At 34.5% G+C, this 27,121-nt stretch overlaps 2 protein-coding genes across 5 annotated transcripts in view; both read right to left on the reverse strand.

Moving 5' to 3' along the window:
* Window positions 1-2,925: 2,925 nt before the first annotated feature.
* Window positions 2,926-6,441, reverse strand: LOC124354460 (putative inorganic phosphate cotransporter). 2 transcript variants are annotated; one of them, XM_046804919.1, is made up of 3 exons: window positions 6,225-6,441; window positions 4,005-4,028; window positions 2,926-3,278 (listed from the first exon to the last, which is right to left on the reverse strand). In XM_046804919.1, the coding sequence occupies exons 1-3, from the start codon at window positions 6,303-6,305 to the stop codon at window positions 3,114-3,116; spliced, it is 270 nt and encodes an 89-aa protein (XP_046660875.1). In that variant the 5' UTR covers window positions 6,306-6,441; the 3' UTR covers window positions 2,926-3,113. The 2 variants fall into 2 exon arrangements, with proteins under 2 accessions (XP_046660875.1, XP_046660876.1); XM_046804920.1 differs by lacking the exons at window positions 4,005-4,028; window positions 6,225-6,441 and adding an exon at window positions 3,372-3,509 and having other exon boundaries at window positions 2,926-3,248.
* Window positions 6,442-8,325: 1,884 nt separating this feature from the next.
* LOC124354462 (putative inorganic phosphate cotransporter) overlaps window positions 8,326-27,121 on the reverse strand; it is a 69,741-nt gene continuing 50,945 nt past the window's right edge. For all 3 annotated transcript variants that reach the window (XM_046804923.1, XM_046804921.1, XM_046804922.1), the window contains exons 2-7: window positions 21,780-21,979; window positions 17,709-17,939; window positions 13,316-13,403; window positions 11,925-12,142; window positions 9,793-9,945; window positions 8,326-8,514 (exon numbers count right to left, since the gene is read on the reverse strand). In XM_046804923.1, coding sequence (XP_046660879.1) covers window positions 8,341-8,514; window positions 9,793-9,945; window positions 11,925-12,142; window positions 13,316-13,403; window positions 17,709-17,939; window positions 21,780-21,979 — 1,064 coding nt within the window. In that variant the 3' untranslated portion in view covers window positions 8,326-8,340. The remainder of the gene's footprint in view (window positions 8,515-9,792; window positions 9,946-11,924; window positions 12,143-13,315; window positions 13,404-17,708; window positions 17,940-21,779; window positions 21,980-27,121) is intronic.

A 27,121-nucleotide genomic window follows, 5' to 3' on the forward strand; every position in this document is an offset into this window, starting at 1 on the left:
TAATGCTTCTCCTGTTAGAAACCACACTTTTTTATGACAATAATCTCTTGCACACTTCATGTCTTTAACATCCTTCCGCTCGGCAATATCGACGGCAAGCCTCGTCTTAGAATGACCCAGATTGAAATGTATCAATTTAAATTATTGTTTTGTTTACTCAAGTCGGTGTTAAATAAGACATAAAATATGTCGATTACGGAACAAAAGGGTGCCAAAAATGTCCAGGCTAAGGGCACACCGGGATACGTCCCGGCGACCTAGCATGGGCCTAATCTGGAGTAGACGCTTTTTGACCCTAGTAGGCTTATCAGTCCTAATTATATTTTTTCATTAAGACAATAAGGTAAACTAAACTATGACACTGGGTATATATTAGAACAAAAAAGATGGGAAAGGAGTTGTTGCATATAACTTATTATGCATTACAGCGCAAAACAAAAAACCGTTTTAGAATTCTCAGGTCAATTACAATAATGTTTGTAGTATTGTGTTTTGGTGTAAAGAGCTGGAAGAAACTATTTTTGAACGAAGTAGGTTTCTGAGCCTACATGTGTATATATTGACTTGATTGGTACAATACTGTTAGGCAAACTCAAATTTGATACCGTAAATACATTACACTAGAAGTGAATTCGAAGGCCTGCGATAGACACTTTTTGACCAAAGTAAGCTTCTCAGTACTACGTGTTTACATATAAAATATATTTATCTAGACAACATGGTAAACTATGTTATGTCACATGAAATATCTTAGACCGAACGATGGTTTGTAAGGGCTGCAAATAAATATTTTTTTACCGAAGTGGGTTTGTGAGACCTACGTTTATATTTCCTTGATCGGGACAACAAAGGCAAACCCAGCTATGGTGACGGTAATACAAACCCGTTTTAGAATTCTTATATCAATTCCAATACTGTTTGGTGTCAAGTATAGTTTCCAGTTAGCAGGCGTGCACTGTTTTAACTAATGTCCAGTATTGCGGGAATAATTGTGAATAGAATTACTACCTTAATCGTGTGGAACTTGGTACATAAACAGAATTTGTTCATAGTTTGAAACAGTTCGTATAACAGTCTTGACTAATAAAAATTTTTTAAAGGGCAGCGTCAATTGAACTTGAACAATTGAATTTCGAATTAGTTTCGATATTTTTACACAGCCATTTATATGGTTATGGAAATTTTGTTTGTGTAAGGTTTCAAGTTTGTGACTTTCTAAATGTTTTGGAAATATTACTATTATTTTACAATGCCAACATTGAAAGTCATTGTCCCATCAGTGTTCTGCGAATCAAACAACAATAAGATAACATCACGGTTATCTTCAGAATGACATTTCTGTAATAAAGGCCTCATGTGAAATCTACCTTTCTTCCGACTGTGTTCCGACTTTCAGATGTACTATCATCTCGATACAGGGCGAGGAACAGAACTGCGGCGATCTACAAGTACAGACGTAACCCAGCTTTCGCTTGCTGGAGATACAGGCCATATTGTACCGTAAGAACCGTAAACATTTTTTAAGAACTCTTCTCTTTAAAACTAGTTAATAAAAACCAAACAATTTTTAATTACTTTACTAATATTATATATAGTATATAATATTAATATAGTATATATTATATATGTATATAGTATTATACGTAAGTTGTTTGCTTATGTTTGTTCACATTTCTTCAAAGATAAACATAGGACATTTAAATAACTAATCCAATCATATTTTATAAAAGTATTTATTTTCTATTATCAATAATTATAATAAACATGATGGAACAAAATTAATTTGGTTAGTTTTTGTCTAATGCGTGGAGTATGGAAGCGACCTGACAATTACAATGTTGATTAGCTGGTGTTGTCACAGCACGACTTCAGCTCGTACTAAACAAAGAATGTTATGTAGGCGTGTACGTCTGAGAAAACACATGATCTGCTTAGACTTGTCCACAGCAACGAACTACAATTCGTTGGTCTACAGTCAATGATCTGGGGACGGCACCAAAGTAAGGGCAGATGAAATGGGTATACAAACGCCTTCAGAATCAAGATACCAAACTCCAAATACATAATATTTGTGGTCAAGCCAACATTATTGTGCGTCTATTCTTGTGACTCCATGTAGTACACCAACTGTTTAAACAGCTAGTATACCAATTGTTTAACCTTCAATAGTCTAGTATAAGCCATATATACACAATAGTACGTTCAGAATGCACACAGAGTGGAGTGAGAGATTTCTCACTTACCTGGGCTGATACGGGTTAAGCAACAAATAGCAATTAATTGGATTGAAATATTCAATCGTCTATATTCTAAACACCTTATTCTTGTAGATGTTTTTTAATTTGGCCTGATTATAAGATGCCCATGATTTTTGGTTCAAATTTCTATTACTTTTCGTATTTTAATAATTTTAAAAAATCGTATTTTTCTGTCTCCAGAAAAAATATCTTAAGGCCTGTAGCCAAAATTTCCTATAGAATTTTTAAAAACCATTCTAACCAGAAACCAATTGTACCACATTACCTAGAGCCAGACCTTGGCTTCGAAATATCCTTTAAAATCACTTTCGTTAATATTCTTTCTAGTATTTATTTCATGAAAATGTTCATCAACATGGAACCTTTTGGGCTTAATTGAACTGAGTTCAAGTTTCTTATCTATAACAAATTTGTTTTTGAAAAAATACAGTTTGTAGTGTTTTACAAACACATAGGCAGATATGAAATTTTGGTTGTTGCTTGTTTAATGTTAACCTCACCACGGTCAACCAATTCCTAATGAACAGTTTTTAAGAGAAAGTTACTATAAAAGTAAATTTTATATAAAATGTTTAGGAATTAATAAAACCACCTCTAGTAAGAAGACATTTTAAAATTCCTAAAGGTGTAAATATAAGCTTATTATTCTAAAATAATAACAATAGACTTTTTGGAAAAATACATTTTTATTACAAAAATATATTTACAGTAGTTAACAACACTACACTACTGTAATTTTAGCCCACGATACATCACATCAGACATGGTGTCCACTTGGATAGATCCATCTGTACAATACCGCTGGTGAAAACGGTTGCAGAATCAGCTGATCTCTGACTACTATACTGTCTCCGGTCACGTCTTGGTCTCCTGGTTCTCGTCGTGCTTGGGGTGGGAGTTGGCCGAGTTCTCCAGTGTCTGTGACATCTCGTTGTTCCAGGGTTGCTCCTCTCCGGAACCGAAGAACAGGTAAGGGATGGAGAAGACTACCATGATCACTGCAGCGAGGTAGAATACGTTTACGCCCACTCTTCTATACTTTCCGTCCTGCAACAAGAGGTGATTAAGATAGCGGTGCTGATCAGGAACAGGTAAGGGATGGAGAAAGACTACCATGATCACTGCAGCGAGGTAGAATACGTTACGCCACTCTTCTATACTTCCGTCCTGCAACAAGAGGTGGATTAAGATAGCGGTGCTGATCAGGAACAGGTAAGGGATGGAGAAGACTACCATGATCACTGCAGCGAGGGAGAATACGTTACGCGCCACTCTTCTATACTTCCGTCCTGCAACAAGAGGTGATAAAGATAGCGGTTGCTGATCAGGAACAGGTAAGGGATGGAGAAGACTACCATGATCACTGCAGCGAGGGAGAATACGTTTACGCCACTCTTCTATACTTCCGTCCTGCAACAAGAGGTGATTAAGATAGCGGTGCAGAATCAGGAACAGGTAAGGGATGGAGAAGACTACCATGATCACTGCAGCGAGGTAAGAATACGTTACGCCACTCTTCTATACTCCGTCCTGCAACAAGAGGTGATTAAGATAGCGGTGCTGATCAGGAACAGGTAAGGGATGGAGAAGACTACCATGATCACTGCAGCGAGGTAGAATACGTTACGCCACTCTTCTATACTTCCGTCCCTGCAACAAGAGGTGATTAAGATAGCGATGCTGATCAGGAACAGGTAAGGGATGGAGAAGAACTACCATGATCACTGCAGCGAGGGTGAATACGTTACGCCACTCTTCTATACTTCCGTCCTGCAACAAGAGGTGATAAAGATAGCGGTGCTCCACGGATCAGGAACAGGTAAGGGATGGAGAAGACTTACCATGATCACTGCAGCGAGGTAGAATACGTTACGCCCACTCTTCTATACACTTCCGTCCTGCAACAAGAGGTGATTAGGAGAGCGGTGCTGATCAGGAACAGGTAAGGGATGGGAGAAGACTACCATGATCACTGCAGCGAGGTAGAATACGTTACGCCACTCTTCTATACTTCCATCCTGCAACAAGAGGTGATTAGGATAGCGGTGCTGATCAGGAACAGGTAAGGGATGGAGAAGACTACCATGATCACTGCAGCGAGGTAGAATACGTTACGTGCCACTCTTCTATACTTCCGTCCTGCAACAAGAGGTGATTAAGAATAGCGGGTGCTGGTTCAGGAACAGAGAAAAGACCGATACTGCGGTCAGTCTTACCTGGCTATTACGAAGCGCCTACAATCCGGTGCCCGCTACACCAACAGCTTACTGTACTGCGTGTATTGCATACCAAATAGGTGCAGCTCGTTACACTTTTTAGTGAAAACCTTTGACCCAAAAAACAATAGGGATCAAAAGAAACTTACATACAAAATTTCAAAACTAAATCATTCTATCAAGATGGCTTTCACATAGATGGATAAATAGACGGTCGAACAGATGGACAACAGCGACTTGATGTTAAGAAAGTTTTATCACTGAATTGAGTCCCTAACAATGGACCATGCGTTGAGTTTATAGAATGAACAGTAGCCTAATAAATTCTCTATACCAGTAACCGGTTCTGATATTCAAATAAAAAGTTGTTTAGATAGAAAAAGAGCTACAAAATCAATCTGTTAATTATATTAAAAAAATAAGGATAGTATGGGTTCTTTATATTAAAATCATTCATACGTAATAATGTTGTGTTGTATATTCAATAATATTTCATATGCCTTAAAAATAATCACGCACACATTACTTTAAATTACAGATTAACGCTATTTAGTTATGATTTTAAAAATTGTATTAACGAATTGAAATTGAGGTAAGCAAAAAATCACATTATTTCACCTTATTATCAAAACTTTTAGCTCATATGCGAATTACATCTAAGGAGCAGATCATAAGGAGTTGGAAGAAAATTGTAAATAAGAACATAAGTTTAATTTTTATTGCGAGCTGCGTTTCTCGATGAAAGTTGTCTAGTTACAGAGATGTACACCTTATTAGCAGGTGGTAATTAGTAAATTAGTAGACAATAGAAAATACTTGTTGTTTACATGTAGTAGAACACAATGTTTCACAACTCAGTTTCAAAAGAACAATTTGTTTAGACCGTGATAAACAAATAAAAACATACAGATGGATTTAATTTTAGATTGAAAGCCGAACTAAGGTATCTAAGTATTTGGTGTTTTTTTTTACCTATTGTGAACGTTTCTAGCAACATAAATGGAAAAAGAGGTATGTTTTATACAAGATTTTGTTATATTTAATGTAGGCGATCCTTTAGAGAAATGTAAATTTGGTAATAGCTTAAAAAAGAGTTAAACTTTTTATGTGAAAATGTGCTAACATCATTCTTTTTGTATGCAATGGGTTACAATATTTAATCCACCCACATCGTAAAATTCTGAACTGTATTAAAAAAACAGTATATTTTTTCAGACTTATATAGATTAATTATATATGAATAAATGGGTTAAGAACAGAGAAACTCTGTCATAGTAGTTAAATTTATCACGATTATAAAATGACAATTTGGTAGGAACATGTTTCAATGAAGATTTATCTATGTCAATTTAATACAAAAATTAAAAGTTCATGTTTAAAATCTCCAAAATGTTTTGATGGCATTGAGATTTCGTTTGTTACTGTTATTCCTATATATTTTTTGGCTTCGAACCCATTTTTGGGTGGAATACACATTCTATTTCCAGTTATTTTTGCTCTTGGTAAGTGTTAGTAAAGTGAACGATGATAGTTTGTGGATAGTACATCTAAAATGATGCCGAAATAACATCATTGTCGCTGAAATTTTTGAGGGATCCATCGAATTGCTAGAACTGCTGTCTCCAGACACTAATGTTTTCGATCACAATACAGTGATTATGATATGATTATTCAATCCACGATAATGGAATCCACGGTAGCCTACTAACACCCACAGCTGACAGAGTGTAAACTGACAATCTGAACTCACCCCAGTGATGATAAACCATCGGCACAAAGTTCGGAGAGGAAGAATCCGGCCATGGGCTCCGATGCCGTTCATGATGCCCATAGTACTCCTGCGTAGTTGGGGCTTGAGGTCGACGGGGTTTGGCACGGCAGGTGGCGTATGATGCGAAGCCTTTGAAGAACATCATAGCCATGAAGAGCAGAATGACCCAGGTTGCGGTCACAGCCAGCGTAGAAGCGCCCAAGCGCCCCAACATGAACGGGATAGGAAGAATGTTTTGCTGTGGAAAAATTGAGTTCTTTATAATAATCTACAATAACACATTGGGGTGATCTAGTCTTCTCCCTGCTAAAAATATCTTACCACATGAGATATTAAAAAAAGTTAGGCCTATATATTTATTTTTGCGTTCATAAGATCTACCAAAATATTCAAATAATAACCCGTTCTGTGTGACAACGCATCGAAAAATCAACAAAGGATTAAGACATTTTTAACAGACTGAAGATTTTTTATCTGCATTCATTGTTTTATTTAAAAAGTTTGTGTGTGCGGTGAAAATATTTACGTTAGATTTTGGGGAAAATGTCCGTCTGGTTTTTAGAATTTACTAGTTTAGTAAATAGGCTAAATATAACATACATTACCCAAGTTTAAAATATTAACAAATTCATAATAAGAATAAAGTAGATTGTAATGATTGAGCGATGAATTTTTTATTCTAAATTACGTCCCAATTTTGACACAGTATCACAACACGACACAATGGACAGTGTGGGTAAAACTATTCAATAGCTGGCGAGGCTCAGAATATGGAGTATGTCTCAAGTATTTAAAATCATAATATTTAACAGTGGAATTTTCCACTATTAGGTTATACTTTGGCTTAAAATATTTACTACACAGCCTCAACATTTTGATTCAGCAAATTTATCTCATTCTGTCATGAAGGGCCTTTAAGGGTTGGCCCTTCCAAACGCATTAACTTCATAACGATACACCTAATGTTTCTGATAAATTAATGGCGTTTCATGTGTGTACATTACGTATGTCGCATTTTCATTATCCTCTAGATAAATTCTCTAGGGTAAATAATTATATGTTTTTAAATAGAAAGATTAAAGTAAACCAAATTAAAAGTATTAAATGAGATTTTATTTTGATTATTTATTATTAATTAAAATATTATTAATTTTTATAATTAATATTTATTAATGGTGGTCAATATTTGTCAATTTTTAGGTCACTTTTGCCACACTGTGCATCGTCTTTGTCTACCAGTTCCTACCCTAAATCGATTCTCAATTTATCTCGGGAATTGTTATCCTGTCCTAGTTAGACAAAGAAATGAAAATATACTTTTCCTAAACTAGTAAGTTAATTTTTGATTTTTCGAAATTGTAAATACATCAAATATGAATTAGTACATGAAAGATATTAGTAGACTATGAGTCATCCATTATCAAATTAATTTACTACTACATTATTCTTCAGCTGTTTGAAGGGATGGAGGGATCTCCTGGTCCTCCTTGATTATAAACACTCCCAGTACTTCTCTCCCTCCGAGTATTTAAAATATGACATAATTACTTGTAATGTGTTCAATTTAATTTTTAGCTGTTGAATATATAAAAAAAATTATACGAAAGTCCCCGGTTTGTCTTTTAAATTTGTGGGTTTCCCTTTCTAATTATGTAATTCCAGTTGGAGGTGTTGCCATTAGAAAATGTTGAGTCGGTCTTTCCCATTTCAGGGTTCTCCTTCTTAAATGTCAATTTAATTTTTCAACGCTGGGAAAATTATAAATCCCATTTATCTATAAATACCTGTTATCGTTGAATAATCACCTTGTTATTAAAGTTTTTATCGCCCTGTATGATTCTTCTTGACAACATTTTCAAACATCTGTAGGATTCTCCATAAATGCTCCGTTCTGTATTAAATTTGAAATCATCAACAGCCTGTTTCCTTATAATTCTAGAGTGTTGTATTAAATAATTTCATACTGTTGCTTTTTATGTCCAGCCTATAACAACTCAAAGAGGATAATATATTAAAGAGTTTGGAATGACTGTGGACTGTTTAAATGTACAAGAAGGAAAACAGTTCTGCTTATAGTACTTCTAAGAAGAGAGAATTAATTAATCAGTAATTGAAAGTGGTAAAACCCCAACTTACCGAGGAAGGAGAATATTTTCCTGTTGGTGGTGACTGTCATGATTTCACTCTTGATGAGCCAATCGCAGAGGTATCCGATACCGATAGAGGTGGGGATCATAGCAATGTGTGGCATAGCTGAGAACAGTCCACTCTGAAAAAATGTATTAAATCATATTAGTTAAGAATAAAATGCAAGGTTTAAAAATAGGTGTTGAATTAAACCTAGGTTTAAATGTAGGAAATTTTATTGATTGATCAAATGTATTTGATCAATCAATAAAATTTCTTTTCAAATTTATATACAAAAAAATAGATTCTTTATTACTTTTACAGCAGAGTTTGTCATTTGATAAATAATGGCTTATGAAAGAAATGTATAATATGAATGATAATTGCACCTTTACACAATAAGATGAACCTTTAAACAAAATAGAAGACGTTTTAAAACACTAGATAATAATATAGAGATTAGGAAGAATACATGAAATTAATTGATTGTTAAAACATCTATGAAAACACAAAACCGGTCAAGTAAACGAATCTTTTTTCAGGGTTGTTGTAAAACTGAACAGCCAATGCTTGTCTTTGAGCAAAACGAGATCAAACATCCATATAAGTGATATATTATTCGTAAGGCAAACATATTATCAAAGCTGTTGTGAAATTACTATGCAATTGAATACCAAAAACATTTAATCAAGTAGCTTTTTTAAAAAAATAGGCAATAGCATAAATGAACCTATATCTGATCTCATCTGCTCCCAAGGTGTCAAACCATTAAAAAATACAATGTGCCATCAAATTATCATGTCAAAGAGCTTGTTTATGAAAACGCAAAACTTTAGCGATATAAATGTTAATGTCCCCGTTGCATGATTGTATTTTGCTGTGGTATTTAATTTGTGTTTCTTCTGTTTTTGCCATCGTATGATTATTAACGTATAAGATTTCTAATGTCGATGTACATTGGATTTAGTCTGTTCTTTCTTTCCCGTGCTTTTCGGTATAATTAAATACTACGTTAATTTTTAAATGCAATTCTTTAAATGTATGTAATTTTTAAATATTAAATATAAGGATTTAACGTTGGAAAAAGAAAGCAGATGTATAATTTTTAGAACATAGTGTTTGTAACTTATAGCAATGGAGAAAGTCTCTTTCTAATTTTCTTACCCTTTCAAAACATCCATAGTCCACAATAAACTTTACCTTTAATACAAGTATAATGAATTCTCCTCAAAGGAAGTAAAGTAACAGGTTTTAATAAATGGGTTGTTTTGGGTTCTATTAAAAGTTTTGGTGTAGAAAGAATTTAAAATTTAAATTTGAAATAAGAAAACTGAAGATTAAACATGATTCTGATATGATTTTCTTCTTTTTGAATTGCTTCTCAATATCCAAATACCCATGACATAGAGGTCCGACTTACACTTTTGACATTGAAGTTGAGCACTTTTCCCATGTAAGCTGGCATTTCGTTAACCATGGTGAAGAGAGCCCAGGCGTGGCCGAAGTTGATCATGTTGGCTGTAAGGAATGGCGCCGATGTCAGAATGCTCTTCCATGGAATATTCTTTGGTTTCTGGGGTATAGGAAAATATTTATTAGTAAAAAAACAATATATTGTTTACATCCTGAAAAATTTCAAAAGATTCTTTATGAACATAAAGAGTCTATGTTAATGGAGAAGTTTTATTAATACAACATATTTATTCCAAATTGAAGAAAAACTGAATGAAGTCAATCGCCAAGCGATTCTGTAATTATTTTCATGACATGTTGAAGAGCGTTAAGAGACTTCAAAGCTTTTAAAAAATCAATCTTAAAATATTACTTTGGTTACGATTTACTCAGTGTGCCCATAATTGTAAGGTTACACTGTTAATATTGTTTAAAACATTCAGATTTTAAATAGAGTTTATATGAATGGAAATAAGATTAGGTGAAAGTTTTTGATGAATAAAAAATTCAGTTAAATTTCAAGAACAAATACAATGTTATGTTTTTATACTCTTGCATGTTGTCATCCTGTGAAATATATACATTTGTGAAAACGTGTGCCTAAGAACCATACTCGTTTTATCCACAAACCTTTTTATGGTTTTTTAAGCAGTAATGCTATTACTAAGATTAAATGTATATTATATTGTATAACACTCTAATGGTATTTCTCTGTGTGTTACTCAATCACGTAAAAACTACTAGACCAATTTTGCTGAAATTTACATGGACATTCTTAGGGCTCCTGGTTAACACATACGCCTATTCATATTTCGAAAATCCTTCAGGGTTACCAATAAGGGGTCTTGAAAAAACTCCCTTAAATCTTAATTGTCGATTATATTTATGGACTTTTAATTTCAGGGCCCCATATTTACACTTAAATTTATAACGGATAAAGACATCTGAATATCTTTCAGTGATTATAATTTATCCCAGGATTGTTTGGAATGCCAGTTAAGAAGAATATGCTCATGATCTCCCTGTTTTTGAAAATGAAATTGTGTGCGAAGCCGCGGATAACTGGTAGTTTTTCACAAGATTAACATTTTTCTGATTTTTAAGCTGAAAACAACAAGTATTTTCATCCGTGGCATAAAGTGATAAACGTATTTATATATATTAGAAATATTCACTATGGTGTTGGGCATGACCAATGATGAAGACAGAGTATCTGCGTTATCGGTGCGTTTACTCATTAATATATCGTAGTTTACAAATCCTCCAGCAGATCATTAGCTGTTTACTTTCTGGTTTTAGTTTGATGTTGTAAATATAGCTCTCCGGTTACCGCTCTCAACTTTCAGTTTCAGGTTACAGTTCTGTGGGCTAACTCCCACTTACACGTGCTGTTCTCTATCAGGTAACTTAATCAAGTACGCTAAATCTACAGCCGAGATATTTTGAAGTGAACAGTAATATCACTCAATTCGTACGTGAAATACACATTCTAATCTGTTTTCTGTTTTGCATACTGCCACGCGATGCATCACAGTGTGAGTTAGCTTAACTAAATATTGCGTTTAGAATCGGGAGACGTATACATAACACGTTATATAGCAAATGTTAGAGTTAAACACTTGTTAATAGTATATTTGTTATAATAATAATTCATACATCGTAGATATACATTGGTATATCATGTTTAAAATTGTGATCATTCGAAAGTCTGTTGTTTGGCGCATTACACATTGTATCTGAAAGTTTTTTTATTGCCGAAATTTTTTATGGAAAAATCAATTTCTTTAGATCTATGTTTAGCTTCTACAACAGATTGATATTGAACATGAGCTACAGTGTACATATTAGTAATATCTGGGAAAAACGATTGAGCTACTTTAATGCTATGTTAATATGTTTAGCTTTCATGTTAGAGCTACCCTGGCGTTGGCGTTAACAAAATCAACGTGAACCTGCAACATGTTGTGAGTAATGATAAATTTTGAGGACATAAACAACGAATATTGTTTGTTTTTTTAAGGTAATAGTTTGTAGGGTTTATCTCGCTAATTGTCAGCACTTTTTACAATATCCACATAAATACACAAGTCTCTCTCTTACCGCCTTAGCTGTTGCCGCGATCTGGCTTTCAATCATGTTCTTCTCCTCCTCAGTGATGAAGGGATGTTCGGCTGGCGAGCTGTAGCACAAGGTGTACCAACCGACGCACCAGATGAGCCCGATTATCCCGCAGAAGTAGAAGACCGGCTCCCATCCCGGGAACATAGACAGAATCACTCCTGATGTTATGTACCCAATGGCGTTACCGAACATCACACCTGTCAAAAATATGGAAGTTTTAAACATCAAAGTTACTTCAAAAACTCAAAATACTTTTTTGACTTCCAATACCTTCTTAAAGAAGCCTTCTGAAGGAAAAGTCCTTAATTCACATTTTACAGCACCTTCACCATTCTATAGTCGCATTCCTTTCTTCCTCATTCACTCTTCATAAATCATAATTGTCCTTTTATTGTAGGAAAGCAAATTATGTTTCTATCCTAAATTTACAGTTTTTGATGTTTATTCCTAAAATAAGTAAGTCATATAATGAAAGTTTTATAGTAATCTGAGTTTGAAAAAAGGGCGTTGTAAATTGTATTTGTCTGTATTGTTTGTGTCTATTTATCAGTCATGGAGACCAGAGAGCTACTGGAATTTGGTATGTCCACCATAAACAAATATTCTGTTATGAGGATGGGTTAATCTCTATTCTATGAGGGTGGAGGTGTAGGATAGCCATCATTACCGGTATATTCCTCATATACATCGAAGTTATCCTCACGTGTCAGAACCATCATGAAACTGGCAAACAGGGATAATCAGGATAGGGTTCCTGATAAACATGCTGTATTTATTATTGTTTTTGACTAACGATAAAAAGTATTGAACAAGTCACTGAACACAGCCGGTTGGTGTATAACTAACTAATGTTGCTTTTCGGGCACCCACAGAGCTAGAAAAGCGACCTACTGGATAAGACGGTTGTAACAGAAATAGAAGAAGGTCTGTGTCAGTTATTTGGTAATGTATATTTCAAATTGGAACTCAGGTCGTGACATTTGGTTTTTTCAGAGTACACCATGGAGATTTGTAACAGTGTAACAGTAACACCTTGACATCTTTAGCAGAGTTTTGATCACATGTCTGTACCTCTAATCTAACATTTTATATTTTCCACAGACGTAAACTAGCAGATATAGTTCTCAAAACGTCAAGTTTAATATTGTAATTGTCACTGTGTTTAATACACGAATGAAATGTTTTCTCCGATACCACATCGGTTACGGTCCACATCTTACTGTCATGAAGTAACGTGATAGCTGGTTTAAAGTTAGATGTTTAAATGACAAAATATAAAACAGTGGCTATTGTTTGTTGCCATCCTATTATTTGACATTGTTAGATAAAAATAAATGTTATACACATTGAGTACTGGATAGTTAATTTACCTGATTGAATGATACCAGTCATCGTAGACCTCTCGCTGGGGGGCGCCCACTTGGCTATCAGCGCGCTGGAGCTGGGGAACATGACTCCCTGCACATACACGACTCTGGTTAAATGACTATTAGTCAGTTAAGTAGGTAATTAATGGGGTGTAGTAAATATCGGTAGCAAAAGGGTAACTAGTTTTTTTAAATTATTTATATTTATTGCTTGGAAGCTGAAAGTGAGTAATCGAATCAATACTACCTGGTTATACACCTAGTACCTTCGTCTCTTTATTAACGAGACATACATTGCAAGTTTGGACGTTTGGCTTAATTATTTATTTATAATGTAAAGAGATATTATTGAATCGATTAATATTCAACGTCTCTTGAATAGTCTTGTCAGACTATTTGTTTTCATCGTTAAATTTATATTCATTATGTTATTTTAATTTATACGACCCTTACTCACGATTAACCATGCATTACAATTTATTTGGATTTTTTATTCCAGACATAAAAAATATATACATAGAATGTATATATTTTATAATATCTAGAAACAACATATATTGTGTTCTGTGTCGTATTTATTATACACAAAGAGAACTAAATTCCTTGACTCGGCACTATACTACTATGTGACATAATTCTTTTTACAGAGCATGATGTCATGGATTTTTCAGCTGTGTCAGTCGTAATTGAGAAACTTGACAGTTTTTGTCATGTCGAGTTATTATTACATTCAATTTGCAGTATGCGGCAGTTGAATCTTTTGTCCGTATTGACAATGGATGAGGGGATACTCAACAAATGGTATGTTTCAAGTACTCCACTGAACTGTATTCAAAATTAAATAACTGTTCAAAGAAATGTAAAAAAAATGTTCAGGCACTTATGTTTTTAAGATTTATTATAGTATTAAAAGTTGTGAAGGTTTCACTTCATTCCTGGTCCATATCCATTATTTTAGAACGTTTAATTAATTCATTAATAACCAGAAGACCAAATGGGAACCAAATCAGTCTTACATCAATATTTACCCGGAGACCGAACCACAGAAATTTTAACTTTTAAATTTTAATCAACTATATGTGTTTAATAAAATACAATAAAATTGAGTAAATGCACAAAATACCGATCCTAAATTAATAATATCGCTCGCTTAAAAATGAAATAAAATGTAAAATTGGAATTACAACATCCAAAAAGGTTTGATTACTAAATAACGCAATATTTTGAAGCTCAAATCCTTTTTTTTTTAATAGCACCCATAATCAATTTTAATTAAGCTAAAAGTAGGGTTACAGACATAAAATTCCTAAAATGTCCACTCAGGAATAAAGTTTTATTTATTTAAGTGATTATTTAAGATTTCACATAAGAACGCACAATCGAGAAGTATAATTAAAACTTAACATCTGTAAACAAATATTTACCACTTTGCCTGAATGTACACAATGTGTTCAGACACGAAATACGTTAGCCGAAATGAAGTATCGTTTATCAAAACAGTAAATAAATAATTATTGTAAGCTATGAATTTCGAACTGGTGCGGTGGCAGTAGTTGGCGCGAGCTGTGAGGGTGTGGGACGCACGCACGCACACGAGCAGGCCACCCTGAGACAGATAGCCTACGTCATGTAATATGTACTATGTCAACAAACTCGCAACTCAAAAGTCCTCAAAGTACAAGACACAACACTATTCGATTTGGAATAAAATAGTCAATTGTACTGTGGAAATTGTTTAAAATAAAAATTGGAACATTTTTTAAAGTTGCAAAATTTAAGCATGTATACGGGTACTTTTATGATAAATTCCTTAATGGAATTTGTGTTTACCTAGATAACTGAAATATTATTTTAGTTTGCTACTTTGAAGTACACAAACTCCTTGGTTCACGAACGTTTACCATACAATAATAAAATTAAATGTCGAATTGTAAGGAGTGCAAATTTAAGACGTGTAGACTAGGAATAAACATCTGTTAAGTGAATAAATAGTTATAGTCAGGTTCCTTTGAACAGTTATTATGGAGCTGTAATAACAAATACACACTGGCAAAGGCAGTGCTAACACATCATCCGCTCAAAGAGGTGAGACCGGCCGAACCTGCACGGCAAGTTTTTTTGTCTGAGGTCACGTTTTCAAGAGGAAATTCCAGATCCTTGACTGAGTCCAGCTCCTGCAATTATATTTCACTTCCAGTGCACATTACATTATTTGACGTCATACGGTTCCGGCTGGCGTCTGTTCTTTACAGGAGCCTCAGATTGGGCAAACGAGTCTGCACACACCCATAAGGAAGAGCACAGACGAGAGAAATAAAAAATACAGACTTCAATTCTCTGATATTGACCTTCCGTGTTTGGTGTGAAACCAAAGAACGTCAGGAGCGTATTCCGACTGAACATTATGACAGTTATACGAGATATTAAGATCTCTATTTGTACAGGGAGACATAATCCAGCTATACATTCAATGTTGTTTCCTCCAACTTGTATTAATTAATTTCTGAAAATATGATAACTTAGAGTGCTACGAAAAAATGTAGAGTTAAAAAATTACGTACTTATTCAATCTTATTCAAACATATTTTGTTTGAGCATTTTGAACATAAAGAAATATAAACATCAATATTGAATGTGCATATTTTTATGTAATATATATCGATATTTGTTGAACAATATCGACTCCATTGTATATGTTTTTACGAAAACTTAACATTTTACAATTGCATAAAAACCAATTAAATGCTTTAAGCACTTTAAAATATGCAGAAATAGCAATATTTAAATTAAGCTACGACAAATACGTTTATTTTGTCCAAAAATGGTTGAAGGGCTTGTTACTATCTTTGACAAAATGGAATTAGTAATAGTATTGAGAATTGTTTATCTCCAATCTGCCACTAAAACGTAGAAACATGCTCATATATTTTTCGTGTTACGAATATTCGGTTCATTTAACAGGCATGAATAAAACTTAATTTTGGCGTTGAGTTGTAAATTAATCTCTAGTAGGAAAGTCTGCGGACGACAACTATATAGGACAATATAGGATGTTCATTTAATAAGCGATTAGTTCATTTAAGAGATTATTTTTCTTGTCTGAAATAAAATCTGATTTTATGATACAGTAACTCCATACTTAAGACTCTATAGTTGGAGGTTATTCAAAGAGAGCAGTTCTGAGCTACGTAGCGCAAAATTAAAATCCAACCAAATACTGCCAACCACACAAACTAAATAACTATCAAAATCGAGCATATAATAATAAAATATTAGCTAACGCATTATATCAAGCATTAGTTATAACTAGCACAGAGTTATCAGTTAGTTATCAAGCACAGATACAAACTATTTATTGGTCATTTTAGTAAATAGTAATTGCTACTGAAATGTCATATATTCCAAGCGTAAAAACGCCAAATGTTTCAATGCTAATTGTTATTTGACCACTAATAATGAACACAGAGATTTTGTTAGATTCCATCATTAGATATGTTATTAGTTTTCTGAATCTAAAAATATATAAACACATTTATGAGCTGTTAGGTTTATTTGTCTATTACTGCCACAATTTACCTTATAACATTTTTACGTTGTACAATTTTTGGTGTACCATAGGCATCTAAGTAGCAGTATTGGATCCTGCCAGGAAGTACGCTAAGGTAAAGTTCTAGGAGGAATGTAAAGTCAAAGTGACAGACATCATATTCATATGTTTACTGATTGCACTCACTATTGACGTGGTCAGTGTGGAATGGCAGCTTGTCCTGTGTGCATTTTGGTACGTGCCAGTGACTGGTTGACCTTTATAACCGACCCAACACACGGCACAGTAAACAAGACATTTTCGTTTATAGCTACTTGTACGAAGTATCCAAGCGGTTTTTTCTTAAGACCTGACATTTAAAATAACTTAGAAAACTAAATTTATTTAAATTTTAAGTTATTATAGAGAAAGAACAAGTTTAAATCGAATCTAGACTCTAAATTATCTTGCTCCTAACAGTGTCTATGAATATGCGGACTGCAGTACAGCACTCCATAACACACTACTAACTACTAAGATCACACTATATCTTTCCATCCTTTAAAAGAACAACACAAATAGCCCTTATTCTGCTTCAATTCATCTGGCCTATAAGACCTACAGATTGCCTTTACAAAACTGCAGAGATGTTTTTACTACATTGAGATCCGATACCTACTTTAAAATGTTTTGCTTGATCTGCAGAACTTTTAGAGTTTATCTCTTTTTTACAGTCTCTTTTTTAAATCAGCATCCTTTATAGTCGAATTTTTGACTGCGTTTGGAGTAAAAAGATTCTTATATTCAAAGGTTGGTGCTGAAGTGGCTATAACAATATTGTAATGTGATCAGCCCGATGGCTTTACCTACCTGACCAAAGCCTTGGAGGATTCGGCCGAAGATGAAGGCGTAAGGACTGAGACGGGCGAGGAAGGGGAAGCACAAGGAGAGGATAGATGACACCAGGATCCCGATCCCGAAGATGTGCTTGCCACCAAACATGTCCGCCAACACACCGGCCGGCACGTGGGCGACTATGTAGCCAATGAAGATGGACTTGATGATGTCGTGCTGCAAGTGTTGATCCCAGTCGAACTCCGCCTGGAAGTAACCCAGAGTTACATTTTAGAAAGTCTATCTTAAAATTAATCTCAGTAGGCTACTACTGCTGTGGTCGTTACGTTTAATACCGTTCAATCTGACGTCAGAACAAAACGTTAATGGATATATGGAGGCTTAATAGCCTTTTTAAACCAGCCTAATCGGTAAAACAGAACATGTTGACTGCGGCATACAGTGTGAGTCTGTCTCAATCAGTGAGGGTGTTAACTACATGTATTATTGATAGACAGTTATAGTACCGTAGCAGTTACATCCAAAGAATATGAAGTTAATAAAAATAAGGAAAGTCTCTACTCACATGTCACCATTGCTACTTACTTTATTTTAGATAACTTCAGAGCAGTGGGAGCTTATACTCAGTTGGTTCCCTAGGTTCAATGAGATTAGCACCCTCTCTCTTAAACATAAATCATGTACAGTACCAGTGTTCTAATATCTATTTACTATATTTTATAGTAGTAGCATTTTGTTTTTAGAGAGCACTTTAAACGTTTGCTGCTAATAAATAAATTTTTAATGTAAATGTTTTCATAAACGTGACATGGTTTCAGTGTCCTTGAGTATGCGGGTAACCCGTCCCTCGTTTCGAGAAAGTTACAAGCCGGTCACATGTTTAGGGTCGAAGAGGCCTTACTGGTTGTCGTTTGTAAGAAAGAAAATTCAGTCCTATTAACAGTGTGGACGGCACTTATAGATTTGGATAATTTCATATAGGCCTAATAGTTAAATAATTGAATGTTCAGAACGAATGCATCAAAGAACCTCAATGGTACTACTCTTCCTAATAAAAGGGGAGGAGGTGTTAGATTTTTATCAGAAGTGTAAATTAGTCAGATAGTATGGTGGTATCATGTATCAGTTGATTTACTTAAAATCTTTTTTTGACAGTTGATGTTTGTTTACTATGTTTTCAATGTTTATTTTATTTTATGTTGCATAATAGTTTTTTGTGCATGTTTCTTAAATAACAAGTTAAAATTAATCTATGGTTAATAGAGACCTAAAAAATTACTTGGTAGAATTAGAGTTTCTGCTAACAATAATTTTTTCTTCATGTATCTTGTCCAAAAATCGATTTAACATGTTTTGAGAAGACCGTCATATTTGTGGCACATGGTTTACAATATATTAAATATTTAAAATAGTTGCCTTTTCTGATACGTCCGCATTAAAAATATACATATTTTTTACGGACCTTTAATACAGATTTCATCAAGACCTTTAACATTCTTCCTACACTTAACGTACACATAACACATACTTTAGTTTATGTCGAGAGGAAGAGCCACTGATCGAATTTAATCTTATCTTATAAATAAAAATGAATCGCAAAATGTGTTGGTAGGCGCAAATCTCGAGAACGCCTTAATTCGGTTAATTATTTTTGTAAAATGTCCATTGAAATCCATGGAAGGTTTTTATGAAGCAAAATATAAGAAAAGTTACCTGGAATATTTTGGAATTCAGAAAAAAATTGTAGTTTTTACGTTTGATAATTCAAATTAAACTGACAAAAAACAGCAGTTGACAGCTATAGTTCGACAAACTTTCTGAAACATCTGTTTACATTTACATTTTACCAATAATAAGTAAATAGTGCTTGATCGGTAGTGTAATGCAGATAGTAAATAAAACATTAATATATCAATTTTATTCCAGATTGTGCCAGTGACGAATTAAAATCATCTAATGCATTAAGTACTGTTATAAAATTAACCTTAAGGAACAAAGTTATGAATGTTTTCACATAAGTTACTTTAAACTGGTGGGCTTCCTTGACATTATGATATTACATTTTAGCAATGGCTTATGGAAAAACAGAGAAATGAATACTAACATGGCTCAACGATTCATTCTTTCCCTGGCTATAGTCCAAAAAACAAGTGTAATGCAAAACTTAATAACGATTATTTTGGAATGTTGCAAAACCTTAATAAGGATTTCCCTTTTATACCGAAAGTACGTAGTAAGTAGGTAGGACTTCCCTCTAGGTCGTAATAGGCTTTTCAGTCCTACTTATGTGTGTATTTTCTTCATCAGGACATGGCAAACTCAACTATGTCAACACGATTTTGACCAAAATAGATTTCCGAGAACTAGATAATCGAACATATATAGTATTTTTATCGAGACAATATGGCAAGCTAAACTGTGACATAGTAGGTAAGTGAATTCAAACGGTCTTAAGTAGGCACTTTTTAACCGAAGTAGGCATCTCGGCCCTACTTAAGTATATATTTCTTCTTCGTCAGAACATCAAGGCAAACTCTACTATGGTACTGGAAATATCTTAGACCTGAAATATATGAAAAGGACTGGAAATATGCGCTTTTTGACCGAAGTAAGCTTCCGAGACCTGTGTAATCCGAGATTTGTGTTTTCTTGATCGGGATGACAAGGGAGATTTAGCTGTGACGTTTATATATATATATATATATATATATATATATATATATATATATATATATATATATATATATATATATATATATATATAATTAATTAGAACCAGAAATGCTCCTACACGTGCCAAACATGATATAATAATCAAGTTAAACTCTGATACTATTTACCATGAACTTAAATAATATCTACCTGATGTATGCCTACTTACGTTTTAAAATTTTTATAGGACTCCCATCATATTACATCATAATTGCTTTGACTAAGTAATATAAGGACTTCGCTTCTAAAGATTGCGTACGAAGCCACGGGTAACAGCTAATATTTTATATTTGTCGGTTAAAAATACTCAAACTGTCCCAGATCTGTTCGAGATCCCTAGTTTGTGTAACAACATTGGAGAAGTAAGCAAAAAGTAAATTATTGATGAAAATGTTGAAATATAATAATCTTAACGGTATTAAATAAAATATGTAAAGGGTTTTATAATTGTTGCAATAAATATAAAAATGAAATTGAAACATATGAAAACAAATTGAATATATAAAATTACAATCAATACTATGCTTACTAGTCTGACAGTGTATAATCAATTAAATACAATATTTAATTGTATTTAATTGATTATACACTTTGTACGGATAATATCAAATACTAATAATATTAAGATCATTACCAACGATCGATATTATATATATAGTACACTCCGAATACAACACCGCATTGTGTATCAAAACAAACAAGGACAAGTGAACCCTGTAGTGATGTGGTGCACACTGCACACTTCCTGGTGCATCTGTTGACCGTCTGGTTGACCCTAGAATTGTTGACAAACGCGTCAGCTAATATTACTGTGTTTGTTGTGACACTGCTCAAGTGGACGATTTATTAAACCCATTCAAGCTGTTCAAGCCGACTACTAATGAGCTAGCTCACGCTCACGTCACTTTCGAGGAATTCTTTTCCATAGTAAAATACCCTTTTATGGTTAAGTGAACACTAGCTTATTAATAATAATTATTATATATATATATATATATATATATATATATATATATATATATCCAAATTCTGCTTTACAGAAGTTTCAAAACTAATACTAGCTTTTACCCAAAATACTGAAATGAATATAATATTCATTTTTTGGCTGTGGCTTTAGCTAATATGCAGACAGAGATTGGTCAATCAATAGGGTTAATGTCGATGGATCGTTTGATGGTTCAAATAGATCATGCAATGTAATAATATTTTCTTTGCAATACAATATGATTAATGCCGATAAGATTTATACAGCCATCAAGTCTAATCATACCGCCGGAAATTTCATATCACTGATGTCTTTGCATTAACCTCTAGCCACCAACTCTAACTGACAGTGATGTGAGTCAGTTGAAACAATAACTAAGTAAGACTCACTCTAGTCTTGGTGGCGTTGGCTGTGCTCGCCTCTACAGGGCAGAAATGTTGCTTGGTTCCTGAGTGGGACTCTGTGGCGTTGAGCTTGAAGGTCATCTCGTTGAGAGCGAGGTTGACGCAGACCCTCATCAGGTAGCAGACGACCAACCCCACAAGGATGAACACGGACAGGACATACCGTTGCGGAAGACATGCGCAACCTGGAACATATAATTTATTCATATTACTTGAACTTTTTCTTAAGTGATGCAAATGACAGTCCAAAACACCAATGAAAAGAAGGCCCAAGTAGAATGATTTTAGAATTTGACTTATATGTTCATTACGGTGGTTCTGCAACGTTTATGCCTAAACATAGAATAAACAATAGGCGCGTGAGATATCAAAAGCAACAGATTTGCGTGTAGGTTGGTTTCACTTATGTTGTTTGCCCATCAAGACTTTTATTAGGTTTCCTATATTTGAGTTATAAATGGCTGCAGTACACCAGTTTGGTCTTTTAAACGTGCGTATGTACAAACTGTTGGTAACTCTTGGGAAGGAAATGTGACAATAAATCCTCCGAATACAATACACTCGATACATTACAAAATACCATTACTTGTGCTATAAACTTTAAATAAGAAACTTCACCTCATGCAACAAAGTGTATTTTAGGATGTATTTCGGAAAAAAATATAATTTTAATATTAAAACCGCAAATATTTAATAGTAAATCTCCCCTAAAATGATAAGTTTTTATTGAATGGGCGCTTAAATAGTTTTACATAATTTTGACATTTAAAAAAAGGCTACAACAATGGTTTGATTAGTAATGTTAATCTGTAGAGAGTACTGGTAAATACGCAAAAATGCAAGATCGGTTACGAATTTAAAATAAGGTATCCTAGGGCAACAAAGGATGTGCGGATAAAATATATCTTTTAGTGGTTATAGCTATTCTGCGGTTCCTTAGATAAAAAAAACAGTAGTCTCGTAAGGACGTTCTCTTTTTTCGTTCGGCAGTCGCGGCCCATGCCTAGGCTATCACTGCTGAATGAAACACAGATGGTTTGATTTCAAAAGCCTTTGGCATTTAGGTGGAATTATAAGTCTAGCCACTCCTGTTAGGCCAATTTTATATTGTTTTCCTACAAAAACTCACCGTATTTGTAAAGAATAGACTATATATTTGTAAGTTTCATTCCATTCTAACTAGATTTAGTCCATAAATATAAAGTATACTTAATTTAATTTTGGGTATAAATAAATGACAACTATAATTTTTATGAAATTAAAGTTATATGCCGAACAAACAATTATCGTCCATTACCTTTTTCATATTATTACTATACTTATAACGCATTAAACGTGACCGGTGTTGTGCAGCTACTTGTCAATCACACCTTTTGTGTCCGTCACAGAAGTTGATTGTAAGTGTTTCCACACCAAGGTCCTCCAAGGTTGTCCTGTTGTTAGTCAAACTCATAACCAGAAAAATACTAAACCATTCAACGTGTACGAGCACGTAGGCGAGGCTTGTTTATGCACTAGACCGGATGTTATGTATCAACATAAATACACAATTCCGTTTTGCGTCGTTTACTTCATTTTGTAGGGTTGATATGCGTGCGCTAAATTAAAGCTTAGATGCACAGGATAACATGGGCTTAAAAATATTTGTAAATTAATTGACGGCTACGTCACAGACAATGTTATGTATATACCTGCTTCTTATAATTCCAAACATAACCTCAAACATAATCAACACAGTCAGCTTCCTAAGAAAACTTGTGAATACAATAGAATCATGCACAGGATAATGTCACGTTTCATAATTTGTAGTAGAGACTCTAATCAAGAAACTTTACCTCCTGCAACAGAGTGTATTTAGGATATTTTCGAATAGGAAATATACTTTAATATTAACACTGCTAGTAATTAAATTAGTAAATCTCCCCTAAATGGATAAAACAAAACAAAACCCAAAGAATTAACAATAGGTAATAATTAATATATTTATTGACTTTTAAAATTTAATAAAATTGAATATCTAGTTTTAAAAATATGATGTGTAAAATAAATTTACATTGCTAATTTAATGTTTTTGAGAAATATTCTCACATAGGTTACAGAAGTCTGTGCGTGAGAACGAGTCATCATACAGTACTTCGATGAAATGTCCAACCGTAATAAGTTTTAGTACAACTTAAAAGAAATTAAGCAAGAAACAAAAATAAAGTATAAAACAATACATTTTTTTTATTAAAATGAAAATAAAAGTAGAGTGTGAATTTAATTGGATAAAGTAGTGAGTGAAAATTATCGAAAATAGGACAAAACTACCAACTGTTGAAAACTATGACCTCGGACAGGCCTAGGTGTAACTCATTATTCTATAGGTAGATCTGCAAGCTGATTTTATTCTATTGACGCTTAAATAGTTTTAACATTTTAAAAAGGCTACAAAAATGGTTTGGTCAGTAATGTTGTACTACTACTGTAAAATTGTATAACTATCACAGTTCAGTGTTAAAACCGTATAAAAGGTAAAATTCTTACACAATATTCGAGCCACGTATGTTTCAATTTGGACCGTTCCAATTTAGGACGCAGGGCTTTAATTAGGATCCCTACTTTGTTTGTCATATTGTTTATTCGAACCTGCCCAACAAAAACATTCATTAAAAAGATCTGGTTAAATAGTATTCATGTATTTTTTCAGAATCGTGTTCCGCTATCTTGCATTTCTGCGCCCGTAGATTAAAAACACCAAATTGTAAAAATATACTAAGTTTAAAATGTCTTAAGATTGTATTCCCTATAATATATTATTATAATACATAAGACGTTCAAATAAGTGTTTTAATGAATAACCAACATAGTTTTAAAAAAAATAGAGAGTGCTAGAATGCGTATTGATTACACTTTTAAAATGGGATGCCTCCTATCAGTGGCGCACCCAGGAACCTTCCCCGGGGGTGTCTACATCAGGCGTCGTATTCACAGCAGCAGGGGGTGTCCGGGGGCCTCTCCCGAGAAATGTTTGAAATTAATTTCCTATATTGTTATTTAATAGTACTTCTCAACTTGTAAAATGGAGGGCAAAGATCAGTACAAAGTGTATAGGCCTACAGTGTATACGAGTAAAACCACTCTGCCACTAATCACCTGGGAGTTTATACAGGGATAAATAAAACCTTCTGTAACAAATACAGTTTATATATACCGGTAGTGTATTTAACTTTTAAAAATGTAATAATAACAGTAACGAACAGAATGTAGGGTTAAATAAATATGTTTAAGGCATAAATCAAGATCAAAGTGAAATGTTTGATGGCTACTCTCAGATCAGAGAGTTACCTATCCGAGTTTGAAGTTGACCACAAACTAACTAATAGAGCTACAATGGGAGTTCCATTATTAGAGTATAGTTTGTTTAATTCTGCGTCTAATCCTATACAACAAACAATTTGATAATAATAACTTCCAGTTTATAAATCGATTTCAACAAAAAAGGTACCAGTTCTTTACGCGTTTCAACCAAACTGTAACTTTATACATTCATCATTACCCAGAAACTTCTGATTTGATTTTTTATACAAACCAAATTATTGTATATGAGTCAGGTAAAAATATACTATAATTAAGTATGTAATTATAGAATTATATGACAAAGTTGCTATTAAATGACAATCACAAATTTCTTGACCGGGTGGTCTAATAAGTTCAGAATTGGTCTCGTTATGGAGCTCTTAAAGTAATTTCTTGAGCGTGTCATTTTGTCAGCTACTATTTAAAACGTTTAAGTTTCAACACAGATTGAATTTAATTTAGCGCGCCCTGCTTATCTGATAGCGCAAACCGCCAGATTGCACAGGACGGTGTCGCATTATGGTGCCAACTGAAGACAACAAACTAATACAACTGTCCACGTCGGTACAACAGATTCTTTGTTCAAGGTACTCAAACCGCCAGATTGCACAGGGCGGTGTCGCATTATGGTGCCAACGGAAGACAACAAACTAATACAACTGTCCACGTCGGTACAACAGACTCTTTGTTCAAGGTACTCAAACCGCCAGATTGCACAGGGCGGTGTCGCATTATGGTGCCAACGGAAGACAACAAACTAATATAACTGTCCACGTCGGTACAACAGATTCTTTGTTCAAGATACTCAAACCGCCAGATTGCACAGGGCGGTGTCGCATTGTGGTGCCAACGGAAGACAACAAACTAATACAACTGTCCACGTCGGTACAACAGATTCTTTGTTCAAGGTACTCAAACCGCCAGATTGCACAGGGCGGTGTCGCATTATGGAGCAAACGGAAGACAACAAACTAATATAACTGTCCACGTCGGTACAACAGATTCTTTGTTCAAGGTACTCAAACCGCCAGATTGCACAGGGCGGTGTCGCATTGTGGAGCTAACGGAAGACAACAAACTAATATAACTGTCCACGTCGGTACAACAGATTCTTTGTTCAAGGTACTCAAACCGCCAGATTGCACAGGGCGGTGTCGCATTATGGAGCCAAACGGAAGACAACAAACTAATATAACTGTCCACGTCGGTACAACAGACTCTTTGTTCAAGGTACTCAAACCGCCAGATTGCACAGGGCGGTGTCGCATTATGGTGCCAACGGAAGACAACAAACTAATACAACTGTCCACGTCGGTACAACAGATTCTTTGTTCAAGGTACTCAAACCGCCAGATTGCACAGGGCGGTGTCGCATTATGGAGCAAACGGAAGACAACAAACTAATATAACTGTCCACGTCGGTACAAACAGATTCTTTGTTCAAGATACTCAAACCGCCAGATTGCACAGGGCGGTGTCGCATTGTGGTGCCTAACGGAAGACAACAAACTAATACAACTGTCCCACGTCGGTACAACAGATTCTTTGTTCAAGGTACTCAAACCGCCAGATTGCACAGGGCGGTGTCGCATTATGGTGCCAACGGAAGACAACAAACTAATACAACTGTCCACGTCGGTACAACAGATTCTTTGTTCAAGGTACTCAAACCGCCAGATTGTACAGGGCGGTGTCGCATTATGGTGCCAACGGAAGACAACAAACTAATACAACTGTCCACATCGGTCCAACAGACTCTTTGTTCAAGGTACTCAAACCGCCAGATTGCACAGGGCGGTGTCGCATTATGGTGCCAACGGAAGACAACAAACTAATATAACTGTCCACGTCGGTACAACAGATTCTTTGTTCAAGATACTCAAACCGCCAGATTGCACAGGGCGGTGTCGCATTGTGGTGCTAACGGAAGACAACAAACTAATACAACTGTCCACGTCGGTACAACCGATTCTTTGTTCAAGGTACTC

The sequence above is a fragment of the Homalodisca vitripennis genome, chromosome 2, assembly GCF_021130785.1.
Source record: "Homalodisca vitripennis isolate AUS2020 chromosome 2, UT_GWSS_2.1, whole genome shotgun sequence".
Taxonomy (NCBI): domain Eukaryota; kingdom Metazoa; phylum Arthropoda; class Insecta; order Hemiptera; family Cicadellidae; genus Homalodisca; species Homalodisca vitripennis.